Source organism: Megachile rotundata, chromosome 4 (assembly GCF_050947335.1).
Source record: "Megachile rotundata isolate GNS110a chromosome 4, iyMegRotu1, whole genome shotgun sequence".
Lineage (NCBI taxonomy): Eukaryota > Metazoa > Arthropoda > Insecta > Hymenoptera > Megachilidae > Megachile > Megachile rotundata.
The window spans coordinates 3,507,317-3,529,696 of NC_134986.1; the positions used below are offsets into that span (position 1 = coordinate 3,507,317).

Consider the following 22,380-nt stretch of genomic DNA (forward strand, 5'->3'; position numbering starts at 1 on the left):
AAAATCAGAGGGTGCCATATCTGGACTGTAGGGTGGTTGGGGTAGTGTTGTGATGTTATGCTTCGTCAATATCTGTCTCACAATTAACGACGTGTGACTTGGCGCGTTGTCGTGATGGAGCATCCAGGAATTCGCGATCTCCCTTCGTACGCGGCGTACTTTAAGTCTCAAACGTTCGAGCACTTCTGCGTAAAATTGGCCATTCACTGTTTGTCCAGCAGGCACAAACTCCTTGTGGATAACACCTTTTGCGTCAAAGAAGACAATAAGCAATGATTTTATCCTTGACTTGCTCATGCGAGCCTTTTTCGTTCGAGGAGAGCCGCTTGTGTGCCACTCAGCACTTTGCATTTTTGACTCCGGATCGTATTCAAAAATCCATGTTTCGTCACCGGTAATCACTCTGTCTAAAAGATTTGAATCCCTCTCCAAACATTCTAAAAGTTCACGAGAAATCGTCACACGGCGTTCTTTCTGTTCCTCTGTTAAAACCTTCGGAACCAATTTAGCGCACACTTTTCGCATTTGCAAATCCTCGGTTACGATAGAATGAATAGTGGATTTCGTTAAATTTAATTCCTGTGCAATTAAACGAATGCTTAAACGGCGATCGGAATTCAAAATTTCCCGCACTTTGTCGACATTCGTATCGGATCGGGACGACGACGGTCGTTCAACGCGTTGCTCGTCTTCATCGTCTTCACGGCCATCTTTGAAATTTTTGTGCCACTCAAAAACACTCGTTCTGGACATGGAATCATCCTTGTAGGCCTGATGAATCATATTAAATGTCTCCGTAGCAGATTTATTTAGCTTAACGCAAAATTTAATCGCACAACGCTGCTCGATGTTTCGTTGCATTTTGATTCTCGACGCAAACGTTAAATACGCTTCCACTTCAAGCACGATATAAACGAAACAAATGGTGGAAAACAAATGAACCTAGATTTTTATTATACATAACAACTTTCCGCATCGATCTAGCTAATAGAGATTGCTCCCTGACCTACCAAACTAGCAGAAAAAAATCAGTCCGGATACTTATTGGACAAACCCTGTATGTATCGAATAATTACAATAACTGTAACATTTTGCATTCAGCGAAACTTACCTATGTAAATTACAATTGCCCTTAAAATTAAAATTGAAGCATATTCAAAATTTGATAAGATTTATCATGTTTGATCTGCGAGTACGTTACTGGTCAAACTCATCAAAGTATGGCAAGGAGTTAACAACAATTTAAACAACTATCGATTGTATTTAGCGATATACGGTTCTATTCTTCTGTAATAAATCCTTTTTAATCATGGAATGTGGTCAAATTGATTCACATTCTTGTAAGATGCTCGTCTAAGTTTTGTCGAGCAATTTTTAGAATGCTTATAATATTTATGCTTCAGAAGTGTAGAGATCATTGCAAAATGGATATGTGCTCTCTTACATAATAAATTTGAATAATCTTGGCCTGCTAATCATTATAAAAAAATGAGTCTACATTCAGTAATCTCTTCTGCATATTTATTACTTGTTCTTTTATTAAATGTAAATATATTTCGCTGTTTATTTCGTCTTAAATGAACAGTATATCCAGTTGGGAAAAAGAAAAGTTTCCCACTGATAAAATGATGCAAAGAATAATATTTACGATTTGCAAAACAACAAATGTAGCGAGAAAAAAATAATTTTATTTCTATAACTTAATTTTAAGTTGTAGTCGATAGTGGAGAGAAACGAAATTACAAACCTCGATAAATGTATCCAGATGACTCGGCATTTTAAGCTGAAATGATAAACCAACATATAGTTTATTCCAAAAAAAAATGACGAACAAAGTATATTTAAATTATATAAATAGCAGGTTATTCTAAATAGATTTATTTCTTAAGACACTTATCGAGCAGAATTGATTAAAATATACTTTGTAACAGAGCACATATCCATTTTCAAAGTCTTTTATACTTCTCAATATAAATATCATATAGTAAATATTATAAAATTGTTTGGAAGAATTTATACAACTATTTTGTGAACATATGAAGTAATTAGGCAACGTTCAGCTATTAAATAAATTTATCACATAGAATAGAACAATTTAACAACATAAAACCCAATATTTGTTTAAATTATTATTTAAATGGATGTCTGAAGTTATTAAGAAATAAAGGTTTGTATTTATTGTATTTTCAAATTAGTTCATATTTTTATCCTCTGTTTAGATTAAATATATGCTAATGTTTTGCAAGTGTACTAATATTTTTCTTTCAAGATTTTTCTATTTATTTCATCTACCTCGTTTAATTTAATAGCAGATGTTTTCCTTTGTTGTATATTTACGTATTAATATTTATGCAATATTCATGTAATTGACTAATCTTAGAAAAATTGAAGATGAATGTGAGGCAAATTTTCCTAAAACTATATTTTTCAAAAACCTTTCTCACATATTGGTAGATCTAAAGGAACTGTATAATTTTTGTTTCAAACAATTCTTAATATTTCCCGTCGTTTACGACTTATAAGCAATTACACAGAATACATAGCAGTCAACAGTTACATTACCTCGTCTCGACTAAGAGTCGCTACAATTAGAGTAAAAAACACCAACAAATTCGATTATACACTCAGATAGGTCCAGTCGAAGAATCGTACAAAGTTTCCTAAAAATCCGCGTGCGTCAACCGGGGTTGCGTTATAAATCAATTATTATACAATGCAACGTTATGACATCTGCTTTTCAGACAGCGAATTAGGTTCGTCGTTTCGACGCGCCAGTTCTCTAAGGATACCCAAGTCATCTAACTCGGGCAACATCGATCGCAATCGATTGCACGTATCATCGTATGATGGAAAATCGTCCACGTCATGGACAACGGAAAAATCGAATGCTGCGTCAGTCCGGCCCGCCAGGCATTCCGCACCTGCGATCGACGCACCTGCGCCGGAATATCTCGCCAGAAACCTTCTGCAACTTGGCTGCCCGGTCGTGTCAATGCCCACGTAAGTCTCTTCTAAATTATCGTGTATGCATTCGCAACGAATCGTCGGATCTTTTCGGGTATATTCGTGTAAGAGACAGCAATTGTCGCGGACGTGTCATCGATGTTTTCTCAGTCAGAATTCGGAGCACCGCGCAACATCGTTTCAGGATGCTGGCCGTCGTGTGACGCAGTGGGGTGTGTTATCACGGTTGCAGGATGATCTGCCTTTCATATCGAGTGAATTGATACGAAAAATGTCTGCATGTTGTGACAAGTTGAAACAGCTTAAAATTAGTGGTGTTCTAATAATACCCTGATTTTAACGATATTTGGCACGACGATTGCGCTTTAGACACTGAAACTAATCGTATGTGATTTTCAGCGTAGATTTTTAGTCTACGTGGTATTTTGAAGGTTTTTAGTTATCGATCTGCAATTTCAAGTTATACGTTGAGTTAGTTAAGTGATCAGGTTTGAGACACTGCTCGGGAGTGCTCAAGTGCTCAATCTTTGGATGGTAGGAGATGTGTTCGTGCGCAAGTTGCGATTCTATTAAGGCGTCATATATAGGGATACATTTCTCATTGTTTCCTTTTTATAGCACAAGTGTTGGTGAAAGTTTTGTAAGACAGAAGTTCAGGAATTGAGAAATATTTTACTAATTTGAGAATCCACAAATTTGAGAATTTGGTAATTCGATAATTTGCAAGTTTGAACATTTAAGGATTTTGATAGTTTGGTAATTTGGAGATTTGGAGTTTTGAAAATTTGAGAATTTAAGTATCTTGGGACTAGATAATTCGGATAATTTAAAAAATTAAAATTTTTGAATTTTTGAAATCTCTGAACTTCTGAATTTCTGAATTTAAGATTTGGTCATCTATGAACTTGCAAGTTCGAATAGTAAACAACCTTTTAATTTAAATATTTGTTGCTTTAAGAATTTGAAACAAAATGAGATTTTGTAGATTCGATAATTTAAAAATTTTCAAATTCGAAAACTTAAGAGTTTTAAGATGTGTTATTGTTTTAATACTGAATTAAAATTTGAGTTGGATAAAATTTTACTCATAATTATTGTTAAAAGATAAGTAATTTTTATGTGTGAAAAGCAAGAAAATAATTTAAGAACAAAAATAACCAGAATGTGATTATCGTAAACAATATACAGTAATTAATAACAAATGTGTAAAATGAAAACGTATCCATATAAATTATTGTATTTGATAAAAACACATTTAAACAAAAATGCTATCGTTTGGATCCTATTGGGATTCGAATCTACGTCAAAGACTGTGGGGAATTACTAGGTAAAGCACTTGTCTTCTATCATTCGCTTGATCAATAAAATGTTATTTTAAAAAATATATAAAGTTATCCCAGAAGTATAATGTCAAATATTCCTGTACTATTAATTGTAAACTACGAAATATTTACACACAACATCCATGATTAGTTTCAGTACTACAATTCCTATTATTATACCAAATTTCGTTAAAATTGAGATATTAAACTTACAAATTCGAGATATGGTACAATTTCTGTATTTTATCGAACAAAATTTTAGATTGCCATATCAAATTCTCACTACAATTAGTAATTTTTAGTTTCTTTCTTGCATACTTGAGTGTAAGCTTCCTTTAAATAATGACACATTTATACGTAATATTGATGATTTCTAAATTTCTAGTTTTTAAATTTTCAAAATTCTCTAAATTCATAGGTCTCTATATTTTTTATCCATTAAGTTTGTGGATTCATATACTTCTACATCCCCAAATATAATGATTTCTAAATTTCTAAATTCTCCATAATTTTATAGTTTCCAAATTCTCCAAATTCCTAAGTCCACAGTTTACTATATTTCTAGTCCATTATGTTTGTAGATTCATATACTTCTACATCCCCAAATCCTAATATTTTCAGATCACGTGTCCTGAAATTCCTACGTCTCCAAATTCCTAAAAATTCAAGTTCTAAGATTATTCGTATATCTCCAACTTCGAGGCTTCCTCTTAAGTCATTCAAATACATATATCCCCAAACTAAACGTTCAAATCTCTAGATTCTCATACCTTTATATTTCTTAATTCGCAGTATCTCCAAATATCTATATCCTAAAATTGCTATTTCCACAAATTCATGCATACCCAAATTCTCATTCCTGTAAATTCATATAACCCAAATTCAAATTCACGCGTTCCTAAAGGCCTCTAAAAGTAGAGGAACAGATTGCTCTTCCTTTCTGTATGCTTCGTTATTCTTACGGAAGCCAGATTTGCTCTCGACTGTATAATGTCCCGCAAAGATTAGAAATATAGAACAGGAAGATAGAGGAAACCAAAGTCGATCTTATTACCATTTATACTTGAGAGGGTTAAAATTTTTATTGGCTCGGGGTCCGTGACTCTCTTGCTACGGCACTGTGACAGTTCCTCACATGTCATGTGTATATACCGGTAGTACCTTAATGAGGAAGTTATTTTTATTTGGTCGGCCTATGAGGCAATTAAATGTTCACGGTAAATATGTAGCGGCGCGAGACTGCGCACGTGTATCGTTCGGTGTCGTTCGTTTCACAGCGGCACTCATGCGACGAAAAGGACATAGCGATTGAGTTAGTCCGGGAAACAACATTCGCGATCAGCTGACCAGCTCTGCCTCCCTCTGTTGGCCATCTTTCCGGGTGCAGCGATGCGATCTCCCTAGTTCATTAGTGTGAACGCACACACCCGCATTTTGCACGCGCACACAAGTCGGCCACACGTACAGGGTGTCCCAAAAACAAAGAGTTGGTATACAATTATTTAATTTGCAAATATGGCAAATGCATTTTTGAAAAAATTAAGGTAGCAATTGATAAAACGTACTATCATATTTTGATCTTTAAACGATATATAGTAAAAGTAATTGAAATTTCCTAATATTTGGCCGATGCAAATTTGGCTCTTTAACGGTATTGAAAAGATGTTTATTTTGAACGTGGTACAAGTCTATTAAAGGTTAAAAGTATTTTTAGCCGAATATATTACGGTATTTAGCTCTGGTAAATTTTAGTATTGGAAAATTTCTCAATAATTTCACTGTTAGTTGAAAATTAATTATGAATTGTGTTTTATTTTATTTAAAAAAGGGCTCAGAATGATTTAAATGAAAATTATAATTGTGATGCATTTGAAAGTAAAACCGGCAGGTAATAATAAGAAAATAGAAATACTCTTTTGGGTAATAATGCGACTGTAATGAAATCCTCATATGCAAGGAATTATATTTTTTATTGTGTTTATAGAAGTAAGACCATGAAAATTGGTAATAAAAGAAAGAATCTTAGAATCAGAATCTGAATATGAAAATTCATGTCACTCTGATAATTAAAATCCATTTACGTCATAAATTTTTGTATTTCTAACATTTGCTTTCGAAGTATTTGTATTATTTTTGCAAGATTAAATAGCTGAGAAGAAGAAATATACTTAAATTATAACTCTAGAAAATATATTTTACGAACATATGTTACGGACGTATTATAAAAATGATTACGACAAATAAGCTGCAAAACGACAAACTATTTGTTAGAAATAAATTACAAAATTATTATTACAAACAAATTACAAAATAGAAATTACAAATATATTGTAAACAACTGTATTACAAATAAATTGAAAACGAATATATTGCTAATAAATTTCCACAATATACATTCAGAACATATTCCAAACAGTATTATGCAAATGTATTAGAACAAATAAGTTTTCTCAATACATTTCAATACCTCAGTATATTAATATTAAATCGACTAATTCATACAGATGATAAATAGATTATATTAACAAATTTAATAACTTTCAACATAAAATACACATTTTGATATAACGAGCTGAAATATGCATTATATTTTATAATATGTGATTACTTTCATATAATTTACTTGAAAGTTACTGTTATGTTATTTCAACAAACAAAAAGAAAAACGCCTTGTGTCCAAATTTATTTGGCTAGTATTGTATGTGCAATATATGTACCAGACAAATTTAATTATAATCTGTTTATTATTACTTATTATACTTACTCTTTGCCAAAAATACAACCGTGTAGACCGAAAACTGCAGATTTTCGGTACGAAAACAAATCAATAATTTCAATACCAAGTTTGATTTCCGTTGCAAAATTCTTTAATACTTTCCGGTCTAAATATTTATAGTTGATATAAAAGATATTCTTGTGTCAATTTTTGTATTCTAAATATTTAAATATAGAGTGCAGTTTGAAAAAGGTTTATATTTATAATTATAAACAATTTTTGAATATGTTCCCATATGGCAAAATGGAAAAGAGAAAGACTAAATCATAAGTGTATTTGAATAAAATATGCTAGATCTTGATAAGAATTGTTTCATTAATAGTAAATATATAATATTACAATGCGTCTTAATTATTAATTGCACTCTAAAATATTAGTAACATAATAATTAATAATTTTAATGCAATAATGTTTATCTAAATAAATTAGTTTTCTGATTGTATTCATCTAGCAATATGCTGCACATTTTTATTTGGAGTAAATTGCACTGAGGAAAGATTGAATTTCGTATTTTCTCAATTTACAAAAAATAGATAATAATATGGAATTTTAAAGATCAAAAAATCCTTTTGATTATAATAATTCTTTAGTTATTAATAATATATACAGTTTTAAATAATTACTTTTATACCTACCAAATATAAAGCATATTTGCATCTTCAAGAAATAACACTACTATAATTTTTATTAGTATAAAATTTATTTTTGCAAAACAACTGTTTAATTATTTATAATGTATATATTTTTGAATGATTATTTTTATATTCATTTAATTAAAATATATTTATATTTTTGAAAAGTAAATGCTTAATTACAGTAAATTTTTTCTTTTTGTTTCATATCTATTTTTACTCTTATCCATAAATTTGTATTTGGAAAGTGCAAATAATATAACCAAAACGTTAAGCAAGGTACAAAATTGATTTTTTGTCCAAAAAATGGTAAATATTTATTTTGTATATACTGCGGAATTTTAAATGATTATTATAAAAAGTTGCAAAGCACAGATGCTTCTATAGTGTATTATACAATGCACCTATCCCTGATTTACGTAATTCCGCTTTTACATAGTTCCTAAAATAACGAACCTGGTAAAAGTGAATATTTTGGCAATACCAATACAAAAATAGAACTATCATATTTTTAATCTTTTGTTACGAAACTTTTACCAATAATTTTTTGAAATTTTTCTGATTAAAATGATCCCAAACACGATTTAACTTGGACTATATTTACTAGTAAAGTTGATGACAATTTAAATTCACCCGGTTTTCTAAGGAAGCTTCTCTGTAAGTTGAGAGATAAGTATATTTTTCCCCTATAATATGTCTTTTGTCACATGAAAATATAAGAAATAAAGAACTGAGAATTGGAAAGTCGATTTCTAATGACGTGGTTGTTTTGAACAGCTGACGGCTGAGTAGACAGCCAATAGGTTACTATGCTAGGTCAGTATTTTAGACTTCAGTTTCAGAGGCGCATGAATAGACGAAGATGCAAGCATATATTTAGTCCTGTGATTGTATAAAACGGCCATTGACCTCAGTCTTTTCACACGTCTCTTTGTCTGAACCAGTGATGGCCAGATCAAGTGGTAGTCGAAGAGCTCAAGGGCACGGCGTGCACAGTAATGCAATGAGTTCAGCAATGAGATACGAAAGAAAGAAAAAGATAACAAATTCATCTTTCCAATCCCGATAATCAGATGAATACGAAGCCGAGAAGCTATTATATGTTTCTACCATTTATATTGCCGATTGACTCCCCTTCACTCAGACTTTCATGCACCGCATACACTAATGGCGATCTGCTATTATCGTAATACGGAGATTTTAAATATGGAGTTAATATGGAGACTTTAAATTTTAATTTTAATTTAAATATTTCAAAATTTTATCTTCAGAATTTTACAATTATTTTCAGATTCAGAAATGTCAACTTTTCAAATTTCCAACTTGAAGAAGTTTGAAAGGTTTAAGTTTTACAGTTACTAAGTTTTCGGACCTAACCTAACCTTTCAAATCTTTTGATTCATTTTGTACATTTATAAATGCAAAAAGTCTCGAAGTAGAAAATTTCAAATTCTTAAGTTCATAAATTTCATAAATTTCAAATTTTCATATTTCATGTCAGGAATCTCTGTTATAAATTCTAAGAATTTTCCGCTCTTCATGACAGTAAATGGAACGAAAATCAGAGTCCGCACGTGCACGTCGTTTCTATGCATCACGTTCTCGCGGGCGCATCACGTATCTATCTGCTGTGGTTTATATTACTTGTTCAGCGGTCAGCCGTTTGGAACGAGCGCGCCGAAACCTGTTTCCAATTACCAGTCGCTATATTTCGAAATCAAAGTTCGAATTGGAAAATAGTAGAGCAATATGCAATTTGCTTTCGCACGAAGTGCAGTTTTTTGAGTTTACGGTATTTTTGAGACACCCTGTATAGTTATACGTGCCCAGCAACGTGGTATTCGGTCAATAGCTGGCAGACTGGCGCAGACGCGCCGAAACAGCTGAGTGTGCGTTCACGTACATCCCATAGTGCTGTACCATTGGTGTACATCCGCGAAAGTGTCGTCGAGTAACGAGGAGCCGCACGAGCGTGGACTGCACCACGATCCACACACCGCATTGCCGTATTTTTCTTGCAAGCATTCGTAGAACACGCTTTGTCCACGTTGTCTGCATCGTCTTTTCTTCGACCGCATCGAGATGAAGCAAACTGGTTATTCATCTTAGAAGATCGTCCGTAGAGTCTTCACTGGACCGCAGATCGTCTTCTCCTGTGCCGGAGGATCTATGGGAGAATAAGTATTCGAGCGAAAATTCTTAACAGTCGAATTGATCTTTGGGACAGTTTCTGAGAGAAATGATGCTGCGACTCTATTGACCCAGCGAACGTCAGAAGTGTTTTGAGATTTTGAAGGGAAGTTGGCAAAGTTCTCTACATTGTATACAATGAACGTGTAGAGAGGATCTTAAGTAATTAAATCTGTGGATCGTGGGAGAAGATCTGTTTCGAGTCGGTTTTTGCATGTGACAGTGTAGCAGAAACGTGGGACAGTGGCGCCCCTCTACTGGACTGCTAGCTACGACAACACTCATCGCAGGTGTGATTTTTTGAAACTAGTTGAACTTTCAATTATGTAACAGCCCCTACGAATCTTGAGATCATGTATATGATTCGACAGTTGAGTTTCACTGTTATTTTGTAGTCCTGAAATTCTCTTCGAGGCTGTGGTAATGTCAACCTTATTTTAACGCTTCGAACAACGCGCTTATGAAGCGTCCGAATTTTTATAGGTTAAATACGTAATCAGTTAGATATACCGGTGGATAAAATTGTAGCACTGAAAATTACCGGAGCAATAGGTTAATATTGTATGTATAGCGAAGAATGTTGCATGCGAAACAAGAACACTTATATTTAACCAACACCTTTATAAATTGGACAAACTGGCTTTCGATTCATATTAAAATAATATTTTTACTCAACAAAGTTGTGAGACATTTGATTTGAAAATATGCATGATTTGTAGCGTGATTTTTTCAATTCTGCAAAATAATGCATTTTTGAACTGTCGTTAGTAATATTAGTAAAAAAATAACAGTAAACATTTTTTATTAAAGAAACTTATTGAAAAAAGCATCATACTATTATAAAGTTGCAACAGTGAAGATATAACAAATTTATAATTTCGAAAAATTTTTTCGATAATTCTGCATATTATTCTACTATACCACATTTTCTTCATGTTTTATATATTCTGGTTTCCCTGTTGTATGTTTGTATGTTTTATATATTTCTTTTGTTATTTATTATTACTTTTCTAACATAAAAAATTTAGTAGATAAGAGGAAGAAATTGAAATTGGTCAGAATTATATCTCACAATCTTTTTGCATATCTCTGTCCTCCATCATGGTTTTGAGGATTGCTAAGTTTCAATGTAATGAAATCCAGCATGAAAAATATGTGCAGATAAACTGATGTGTCTTTTGCATATTATAAGAGGGTATTTGTCAGAAAAAGCTGAAAATATTAGAACAATGTTTTTGAAAAAGTTGTTTATAATGGCGGACATAATGTAGAATAAATATTTTTCTCGCGGGTGAAGGGTGGGGGAGATTTCAAGGTCGAGTTCATTCTTTAAATGGGACACTATGTTCTTTTATGTAAATCGATTCTCTGCATAAAAAGATTAGGTTGCAATCATAAAAAGTTTGTAGTTCACAAGATACTTTAAACTTAAAAATGTGATATTTCACCAAAGAATGTGAATAAGCATAAATTATAAAACTTTTTAACATTGTACTTTAATATTGCTTGATGGAAAATGTTACATCGAATTGATCAATCTAAAAAGAATATGTAGTACCATTAAAAAAATAAAATAGATGTAAGCTATTTCTTCAATTTTAATTAGAACTGTGTTCTTATTTGAGTCCAGTTTTTCAGAACATTTTACATAGAAAAATGTTTAAAAACATGGAGTTAAAAAATTAACAATTTGTGAGACTCAAAGAGTCTGTTAATGAAATATTTTTGAATTTAAAATATTTCATGGATTAATAATATTTTTAATGTTCAACTTTAATATTTTTTTGTGAAGAATGTTCTAGAGAGATTCCTTGCATAAAAGATTATGGTTTGAAAATATTAACTCGACCTTGGAACCTCCATCACTGCATCTGCGAGAATCATGTTCGCTACCGTATTAAACAACTCCTGTAGAAACATTTTTATAATATTTCCACATTCCTCTAACATATTTCAGCGAAGTTGGTTGAAAATAGACACAGTATATGGATGTACATTAAAGTGGTTCTTACATTCACTTGACGAAAATTTTTTCAAGGTTCTTTTCGCGTCATCTCTTGGAATAGTTCCAATTAATGCAAAAAACTGTGTAAAGTTTGTAGAATTAAATGGTAAAATGAGTGCCTGGACTTACTGACTACACTAAAACACGTACCAAATAAAAGTTATAAATTTTGTTAGATAAGTAGCATTTTCCATATTTCATTACACTTTTTCATGCAGTAGAATTTTAAAAAATGTCCAAAAAACTAGATGAGATACTACAAACTTTTTTAGTCTTGAATATGTTCCTCTAACTTTTTATTTATAGAGACTAAAGGAAAAGTATATTTTTCATGTTTAATCATGAAGACGCATTTTTCTTTAGTTTAGAACATTTTTTGAAACATCATATAATTGTATAATTTTTATAGATTATTAATATATAAATAATATGTAATGAAGAGAAAGATTAACTGAAAAGAAACGGTTTATTCCTCTTTAACTTTATCCAGTTAAAATTGTTAGTTTCGGGACGAAGTTTCTTTTTTATAACGAGGGCACTGTCGACAGGACCGTCGCTAGAAGTTGCGGGCCCGAGATAAAAGCCACAATTATTAGAAAGATGCAGGTTCTTCATATTTGGTTGTCGAACCTTACGTAATTCAGTTATTTTTAATTAATTTTAAAAAGAAATATTCTTTCATTCTCAGCAGACTTCTCTAAGTTTCAAGTATGAATATCTTGTTTACACAAGATCTGTTAATTGGATAAATCTAATAAAAGAATAGAAATATACTTCATGGAATTTTAGATGAAAATATAAGAAGATATCAATTTTGACAAGTTTTACAATAAACACTTTCAATTTTTTTAATTTCTGCCACTTGATTTTTTGAATCAGTCAGTCGGAAAGTACAGAATATTCGAAAGCTAGACATTTTTATAGATAAAAACTATTTTCTTATACATTTGATACGTTCTTTGAATAATTGGTACTTTTTATCATCCCAAATTTTCAAGTCGAATTTCTCAATTCGAACATCACCATAATTAAAAAATAGTGTTAATTGCAGAGTTTAGTTTTAGACATCCCTCGCGATGCGTGGAATTAAAATCAAGCAGAGACACGTCGACCGCAGGGAAAATGATCGTATTATAAACTGTTGCGGAAAAAGTAGAACAAAACGAGGAAGATACAAAATTAACAATATATTATTGAAAACGTTATTGTTATTCAAAACTTAAAAATTGTTAAACAATAATGAAATTTATAAACAAGAAAAATTAAAGACAGAAAATAATCTTAAGAAATTTGGCTGATTTCAGTGTGGTATTTTTAACAAATATGGTTTTTGGAGATTTATTCAGTATACAGTAATGTATACAAAATAACTTCGAGATTACTGGCTAGTGGGAAAAATAATCAACTCAATTTGTGAAATGTACAGAAAATTTCTAATACGCTAAAAGGAATAAATTTCTTTCTTTCAGAAAATATATGCAAGATACATTGCAGTTCTATTGACAATGTAAACATACCACCAAACACTTTCATTTCATCTTATTGAAATTTCGAGTTTTTATAGTCAATGATTGTTTATTTTACAAGACGTGTATATGTCACAGCGATATGATGAAAATAGGGGTTTGATCAAATCTCTGTGGTATACGACCAATTCACGGAAGATGTTAAAATATTTGTTCAAAAACGTCTTAATGGTTTTATTAAACTGTTCCTCAGATACAGATTCGGTCAGAGTTTATTTTCTATATCCAAACTCATTTTCCTACGATAGGTACTTGATAAAACTCAAAATATTAGAAAACAATAACAAAAATGCGCGCAACTTTCCTAATGTCTGGGCGCTAACTTTATTTCGTCTTTTCACTAAAACAGTTAAAAGATTTGATCAAATCACTTTCTTCAAAGAAATCACTCCACAGAGTTATTATTTTAACATCTTCCATGAATTGATCAACCTTAGGTATTTGATCAAATCTCTATTTTTATCATCTGCATCACCAGAGTAGTTCTGGACTGACGTGTACACATCTACCACAGTTAACTGATTAATCTAAGAAATCCAGCGTTAGTTTGATGAATCTAGCATTAATTTTTCGAAATGATTGTTTGCAGACCTCGTGGAGGAGTAGGATCCGAGCCTCCGCAGAGTAGCGACAGCGATGAATACTCGACGACACATAGCCATCAGCAAGCGGGTCATGGTCATGGACAAGGATATGGTCAAGGACAGGCGGATGTCTACAATGTGCCCAAAGTCCAGGTGTCGGGACCACCGAACAATGATGAATCCTCTTCCATCATCAATGGGTAAGTCGCACCGTGATTCTTTCCTTTTGTGCGTTATTATTTCTGGCGATGATCATGCTATCGGTGATTAATAGCTTGTAGCAATGAGATACGTCTCGTTTCAAATAATGGTAGAGGAGAGCGGAGGCAAATGTAACATTTTTTATATGACTTGTCAATCACCGTTTAAAACGTTGATATACTGAAGCAATTGAAATTATTAGTCATTTTGTTTCTGACAAATCTTACCGAATATTTTTACAATATTTTGTCATATTTATTATCCATAGTTTCCAGTAGTTAATATGAGTATTTTCCAGTAGAATAAATTCTCAGTAATAATGTGATTCTTATGAAAATTTAAACGTCTATGTTCAGTATTGAAAATTAAGGGTATAGAAACCAGAGTAATGCCATAAGAAAATGTGTTTGTCGGTCTATTAATCGTAACAATAATCGTTTGCAGAGAGTTAAGTAAATATACTTTTTTCTAACGCAGAATCGTAAATAACGAAAAATGGAACGCATATCCAGCTTCGAGGATTTATTTGATATTGTGCAGGTGGGGTACTTGTATGCTCAATTACAGTTATGACATGTATGATATATCACCCTTGGTATGCGTTTCTTTCCCTATAGTAACGCGTCACTTTCATCCCTAATCGCGTTTTGCAAAACAGAAATCTTATAAATCTACTAATCATAAATTTCTTAAAATTGGCTGTAGAAACTTATAAAAATATTATCTAAGAACGCTTTAACTAGTGATTGGTCTAATACGAATAGTTTAACGACGAATAGTTTGACTACGAATAGTTTAACTACGAATAGTTTAACTACGAATATTAACAAAAACGTTGAAATGGTTGACATTTATTCGAGGGATCTGAATTAGCAATTTAGTTCAACCACCGCATGCGAATTATGTTATGACTCAGTGACAATCAACGGAACCAAGCAGACATGCACATATGAAAAGTAAATTGTCTAAAAACGCTTATGGAAGCAAGAAAATGCGTGGTTTCATCATATGAAGTTTTGTCCACGCTCTCTCCTACGTGCATCTTTAATTTTCCTAAGGGAATCAAAGTGACTGACATATGTCAATTTTGAAGAAACTGCACAATTGTTCATTAGGTCTATCTAAGATATCTGTAATCTATTGGGACTGTTCTTTAGTTTTTAGAAATTGCAATGAGGAATTTTAAAATGCTTATAACATCTATGCTTTAGAAGTGTACAGATTATTACAAAATGGATATGCGCTCTCTTACATAAGAAATGTGAATAATTTTCTCTTGTTAATCATTTTAAAAAATTAGCCGTCATTCAGTAAACACTTTTGCATATTTATTATTTGTTCTTTTATTAAATGCAAATATATTTCGCTGTTTATTTTGTTTTGAATGAATAGTATATTTAGTTGGGAAAAATAAAAATTTCCCTCTGATAAAACAATGCAAAGAACGATATTTACGATATGCAAGATAACAAATGTAGCGAGAAAGGAATAAAATTAAGTTGTAGTCGATAGTGGAAAGAAACGAAATTACAATCCTCGATAAATGTATCGAGATGACTCGGCATTTTGAGCTAAAATGATAAATCAACATATAGTTTATTCCAAGAAAAATGACAAACAAATTTTATTTAAATTATATAAACAGTAGGTTACTCTAAATAGATTTATTCCTTGAGACACTTATCAAGCAGAATTGATTAAAATATACTTTGTAACAGAGCACATATCCATTTTGCAATGTCTTTTACACTTCTCAGACATAAATATCACAAAGTAAATATTATAAAATTGTTTGGAATAATTTATACAATCATTTTGTAAACATATGAAATATGTAGACAACATTCAGTCATTAAATAAATTCATCACATAGAATAGAACAATTTAACAACATAAAACCCAATATTTGTTTAAATTATTATTTAAACGGGTGACTGAAGTGATTAAAAAATAAAGGTTTGTATTTATTGTATTTTCAAATTAGTTCATATTTTCATCCTTTGTTTAGATTAAATATATGCCAATGTTTTGTAAGTGTACTAATATTTTTCTATTTATTTCATCTACTCTGTCTAATTTAATGCCAGATTTTTTCCTTTGTTATAAATTTACGTATTAATATTTATGCAACATTCATGTAATTAACTAGTCTTAGAAAAATCAAAGATGGACTGATCTGTTATTACTTTTATCGGAAGTGTACATTTTCTCCTATTATAAGTCTGCAGAATTTCATTTTACTTGTAGCATCGTTTTAAACATGAGTTTAAATATTCCAACTTGAAAGTGTGCGGTTTTCACATTTCTTATATATTATTATATGTGTAGCATTTATGCTATATTTTTAAAAATGAATATTTTTGTTTTTATTCTAAATACATAATTTAAGAGAAGAACAAACATGTTTTAGACAGGCATAGTAAAATATCTTAAGTTTCCATTTTATATCTTATAGAATCTTTAATTAGTTTTGTGACAAAGCCTGAAGTAATAATGTTAGTTCACATTTAGATCATTTCATCTACTACCATTGACGTCAATGATAACTGTGGAACAATTTCACCTTTGAAAACTTAATTAAATGTAATTACAAATTTTAAAAAGATAAAGATATCTTTTGAAAACTCGAAGTTATCATTGTAGTAAAGGAAAATGATACCATAAAAATATAATGATACTTTATCCGTTGTATTAAAACATTTGTATACGTGTTATATGACACCTTTGTCCATTCGTGTCTTCGCTTATAAACCCAATTATGCAAATGTAATAAAAGTTTGAACGGCGCATGAGGGTTAATATTAATTTAACCCTTGTTCGGATTATAACGGCAGCAGCGGCTTCAACATGCTTTAACGACTGCTAATATAATTATTTGAAATAAAACTGTTATATAACTTTAACAGGTAAATTTATAATGCTATAATATCTTATCAAGTTTTTGGTAGTTACAAATCAAATACATTTGTACTTATCAATTCAGACAATAAAATGATACTTGTACGATGTAACTGCATCAGAAACGCATCTGTTCGAATACAGGTTAAGTACTCATCGTCAGTGAAAAGTATCAAAAAATTTCGAAATCTCGGATACTTGATATCAGTTTCTAACGTCGATTCTTCTTGGAATGAAATCAATCAACACTAATGTGGTAATCGAGTAAATATCGATACTATATCAATAAAAATTTTCAAGTACGTATAAATATTTTTCTCTACTTTATAACTAAATAAATACAACAGCTTGTATAGTATCATAATTTTTTATCTTAATAATATTGCAATAAATATTAGACATCAATTAACCAGTTAACTGTGGCGATCTTTTTGCAAAGCACGCACCAGTGTGGGTCGCGATAATCAAGCGATGACGAGTTAGCTCTCAAGAATTTATGAATCCATCTCAAATCATTTACACTTTTTATTTGCTTATTTCATTTTGTGCTGATCTCTAAATATTTTAAACATATTACAATTTATGAATATAATTTAGTTTTCGCCAAAATTACAATTTAAATGTCAAATTGTAACAAAATTTTACAGCATGACGGATATAGTCGTCAAACACACTTAACTGGTTAAAATAAAGTATTAGTAAGAAATAATAATATATACACATTTTTGCGTTTTAGTTTATTTCTTCTTTTGTTAATTTGGAAAGAGTAATAATTGATACGAATCGTTACTTCGAAAAAGTAGAGAAATCAGTTTTATCAGTCTTAGACTCTCTGTAAATCGCCAGTTACACGAATTCCCTTTTAGACACATTTTTATTGACATTAATGGCGCTTGCATCCACAAAAGAAATTGCAAATTCCCATTAAATGCCTAGATATCGCGGGTTATATCACCACGCGTTGCATAACCAAGCGTTATTTCGCCAGGATCAATATTGCCAGACGATCAATATTGCCAGTATTCCACGTTTCTTATGATTAATATATCTACATTGCCAACATAATACCGTCGATAAACATTGGTTTCTATCTAAATCCAATTTCGTTTGTAAAAAGTTCTCAGATTCACATGTTCTCAACATCCAAACTTTCCAAATTCTTAAATTCCTCAATTTACAATTTTCCAAATTTCCAAATTCTCAGATTTTCAATTCCTTAGATTCCCAAGTTTCTAAATTTTCAAATTCTTAAACTTCCTAAATTCTCAAATTCTCAAATTTTCAAATTTTCTATATTTCTAAATTTCTAAATTTCCTAAATTCCCGAATTCTTAATTTGCCAAATTCCTAAATTCCTGAATTCCTAGTTTTTCAAATTCCTAAATTCTCGAATTCCTAAATTCCCGAATTCCTAATTTGCCAAATTCATAAATTCTCGAATTTCTAAATTCCCAAATTTCTAAAGTCCCAAATTCGCAAATTCCTAAATTCTCAAATTCCAAAATTTCTATATTTTCATATTTTCGTACCATATCCCCAATTTCCTATATCCCGAATTTCTTAAATTCCCAATTTCCCAAATTTAAAAATTTTCTACATTTCCAAATTCTACTATCTCCAAATTCTCAAAGTTTCAAATTTCCATATTTTCATATCTCCAACTTTTTAAATCTTCAATTTCCCAAATCCTCAATTTTCCATATCCCCAATTTCCCAAATCCTTACTTTTCCAAGTTACAAAATTCTTTCCAAGTTACTAAATCCCCCAATTCTTAAATTCTCAAATACCTTAATTTACAAATTTATAAATTTTGTAATTCTCACATTCCCAAATTCCTTAAGAGTTAATATATCGATGATCAATTGTATTCTGATCTCACATGTTCCTATATAGATTCATTACCCGCGAACAAAAGGTATTCTTTTTCGAGTTTACAAACATTCACCAATATTAGCATTGGTATCAAAATATTAGTATTTTCAAATATCAACTGTATTTTACACATTCGATAAGTACAACAATAGTACTGTTCTTTCACCACAAAATAGTCTCAAGAAAGTACTATAAGAAATACTACTACAATTGATTAAATACAAAATCATATTTCAAGCTTAACCCTTTACACTCCAAAAATTTATTTTGCAAATTTAAAAGCTCGACAATTTGAAAATTTTGAAATTTAGGAGTTTGGAAATCTAAGGAAGTGAAAATAAAATAAATTTATTTTGCCATTTAAAATGACCCTTCAGGAGATAACCAAGTGCAAAGGGCTAACATTTTGTTCAGCACAATTCTGTACATCACTGATTCACACTAGTCAATTTGAACAACAAGGACAGTAGCCTTTTTCCAATTTCTAGAACTCATTTTGTGACACATTATACAGCTGTTACTTTATTATCGAACGTGTTAAAAACCGTTGCACAACCTTCAGAATGTTCCTCTCTGTACCTTAGACGACTCAGTGATAACATATTAATTCAATTTCGCGATAACTCGTTTAGCGAAACACACGTTTCGTGTTAAAGCGAAACAACAAGATACATCTCACGTACTTGTTAATTGAACTGCTATGTATATTACTTCGATAAGATCCGAACGAACTTGCGAACCAATCAAGTGCTCTCGAAACGTCCTATCGCGTTCGTTTACGGCAGTTCAATCGGCCGATAGAAAATGGTACATTCTTTTGTAATGGTAACGAGCTTAAACATCGAGACGCAAATCATTTTCTCGATAAGGAAAACGCTGTTTCCCTGTTCCTTTCGGATTATGTAATACCGAGCGTGAATTCCTCGGAACGTGTTTTGCGTTTCGCGTGTAATGATTTATTTCCTAGCTACCGAGAAGTGATTAACTGCGATAAAATATTTATTTACTGATAAATTGGCTGATTGTGTCTGACCGAGTAGAAAGGATAGTGATGATTTGTCAAAGATTTTTATAGGACGTTTCAGAGAAATATAGAACGATTTATTGTTAGCGTGATTTCACGTTACTCTCATGTTGAGGTTGATTTGAAAATGAATTTATTGGTCGTAAAGGAATCATAATTGCGTGATGGATGTTGAATGCAAGATTTCGGTCCAGTTTTGTAGATGAAATCATCATCAGATGAAAGTTCAAATTGGAGATAAAGCTTTATAGCCGATATAATAGTACTAGCACGTAGAGTAGATCTATTTCTAGTCATTTTGGAGGTTTGCATATTATTTATTGATACACAAGTAACTGTACAAAAAATGATATCAGAATAATATACACAAAATTACATCAGCGTATTTCACAATATAAACAATGTTTTAGGCATTGTGTAATTGTTTAAATTATTATTCTATTACAGTATGAAAACACTTTGGAGTACTTTCAGTCATAGGAGTATCATTTTTGTTTGACCGATTGACATTTATGATTAACTGTAAAACATAATACGAAAAGTTTACCAGCTCGTTTCATAAAGAGGAATTGTTGGCAACAGATATTGATTTCAAGAATTTAACATCCATATAGCAGTATATTTTAATTAATGTGCTTAAACTTGCTTAAAGCTTCCGTAATTGGACACATACCCTACTTTGACATTTAAAAAGAGGTAGGATGCTTTCGTAGAAGAATAGAGTTTTAAGGCTGCTTTCTAAAGTAGATGTAAAATATGCCCTCGTAGTCTTCGTTTGAAGGAAAAGAAAATGAAAAAAAAATCAAGCTCAGTATGCGGAACAAACGAGGTTATTAGTTTGTTCTCGTGGGAAAAAGGAGAAATTCCAAACTGCTCTTATTAAACGGTACTTGCGCGTACAACACCGTTACACGTCGGTGAGTCAATTTTCCCATTAGTAAATAAGCTCTCACGATTGGTCGCTTATTTTTAGTTCAACTTTTATACAACCAAGGTTGTGGCATATGTTCATCTAAAAATACTTTGTTCGGAAATTCCTTTTTATTCGATGTATCGATTCCAGCCACGGCTTATCGAATCATTAATTTATCATCAATAGAACAAGCAAACTTGTGAAAATTTCACTTAAATTTCTTATTGCGAATTAGAGACAGTATTTAGATACTTATATTGAAATGTATATTGATTTTTGTTGGAATGAGAAATAATTATGTATATGCTAATTTTTTTATCTTACTTTATTCGTTGGTTTTTACAATTTATTTCTAGTTTTAATTCCAATGGCATCGATTCATTTTTTATTCGAGTTTTGAGTTTGATTTAAGCTCGATTCAGTTTCAATTTGTCTTCGATTCGATTCCGATTTTGAATTTAGCTTCGAATTTAATTTCGAGTTCGATTTCGATTCGAGTTGGAGTTTGATTTCGATTCGAGTTTGAGTTCGATTTCGATTTTGATTTGAGTTCGAGTTCAAGTTTCATTTCGATTCGAGTTCGAGTTCGATTTTGATTTTGATTCAAGTTCGAGTTCAAGTTTGATTTCGATTCGAGTTCGATTTCAATTCGAATTCGAGTTCGATTCGAGTTCGAGCTCAAATTTGATTTCGATTCGAGTTCGAGTTCGATTTCGATTTTGATTCAAGTTCGAGCTCAAGTTTCATTTCGATTCGAGTTCGATTTCAATTCAAATTCGAGTTCGAGCTCAAGTTTGATTTCGATTCGAGTTCAAGTTCGAGTTCGATTTCGATTTTGATTCAAGTTCGAGTTCAAGTTCGATTTCGATTCGAATTCGAGTTCAAGTTCGATTTCGATTTCGATTTGAATTCGAGTTCGATTTCGATTCGAGTTCGAGCTCAAGTTCGATTTCGATTCGAATTCGAGTTCGATTCAAGTTCGATTTTGATTTCGATTTAAATTACATTTGACATTATCCAATATCAATTTGATTTAATTTCAGTTTAATTTTAATTTGGATACGATTTAGTTTTACACCGATTTCAGTGTCGATTCAATTCCGATTGTATTTTTACGCAATTTCAATTCGGCATGAATTTGATTAAGTTTAGCTTCAATTCGATTTCGATATCGATTCCGTTCTGTTTTAACTTGATACTGTTTTAATTCAGTTCTAGTTTCGATTTGATTTCCGTGACGTCAGTTCTCTCTAATTTCGATTCAGTTTCAATCTCAATTTAATTTAACTTCAATATTTTGTTCACGTATGTGAAGCGTATAGAAATTGAACTTAAATCAATTGTCTAATTTTATTTACGATTAAATTGGCTATTTAATTGTCCAATGGATGAGTAATTAATTATAAACGTTTATCTATTACTAGAAATGAGTGTTATTTATTAATAATTTATTTGTAGAATAAGTTTTTTTA

General features: G+C 31.2%; 1 protein-coding gene across 6 annotated transcripts in view; it reads left to right on the forward strand.

Moving 5' to 3' along the window:
• The window catches only part of LOC100883044 (uncharacterized), a 151,359-nt gene that overhangs the window by 20,400 nt on the left and 108,579 nt on the right, over positions 1–22,380 (forward strand). For 4 of the 6 annotated variants that reach the window (XM_012294425.2, XM_003707167.3, XM_076530331.1 and 1 more), the window contains exons 2-3: positions 2,742–3,000; positions 14,005–14,199. In XM_012294425.2, coding sequence (XP_012149815.1) covers positions 2,742–3,000; positions 14,005–14,199 — 454 coding nt within the window. Of the gene's footprint in view, positions 1–2,741; positions 3,001–3,053; positions 3,177–4,144; positions 4,292–14,004; positions 14,200–22,380 lie in introns of those variants that run through there. The other 2 variants (XM_076530333.1, XM_012294426.2) reach the window with 2 other exon arrangements.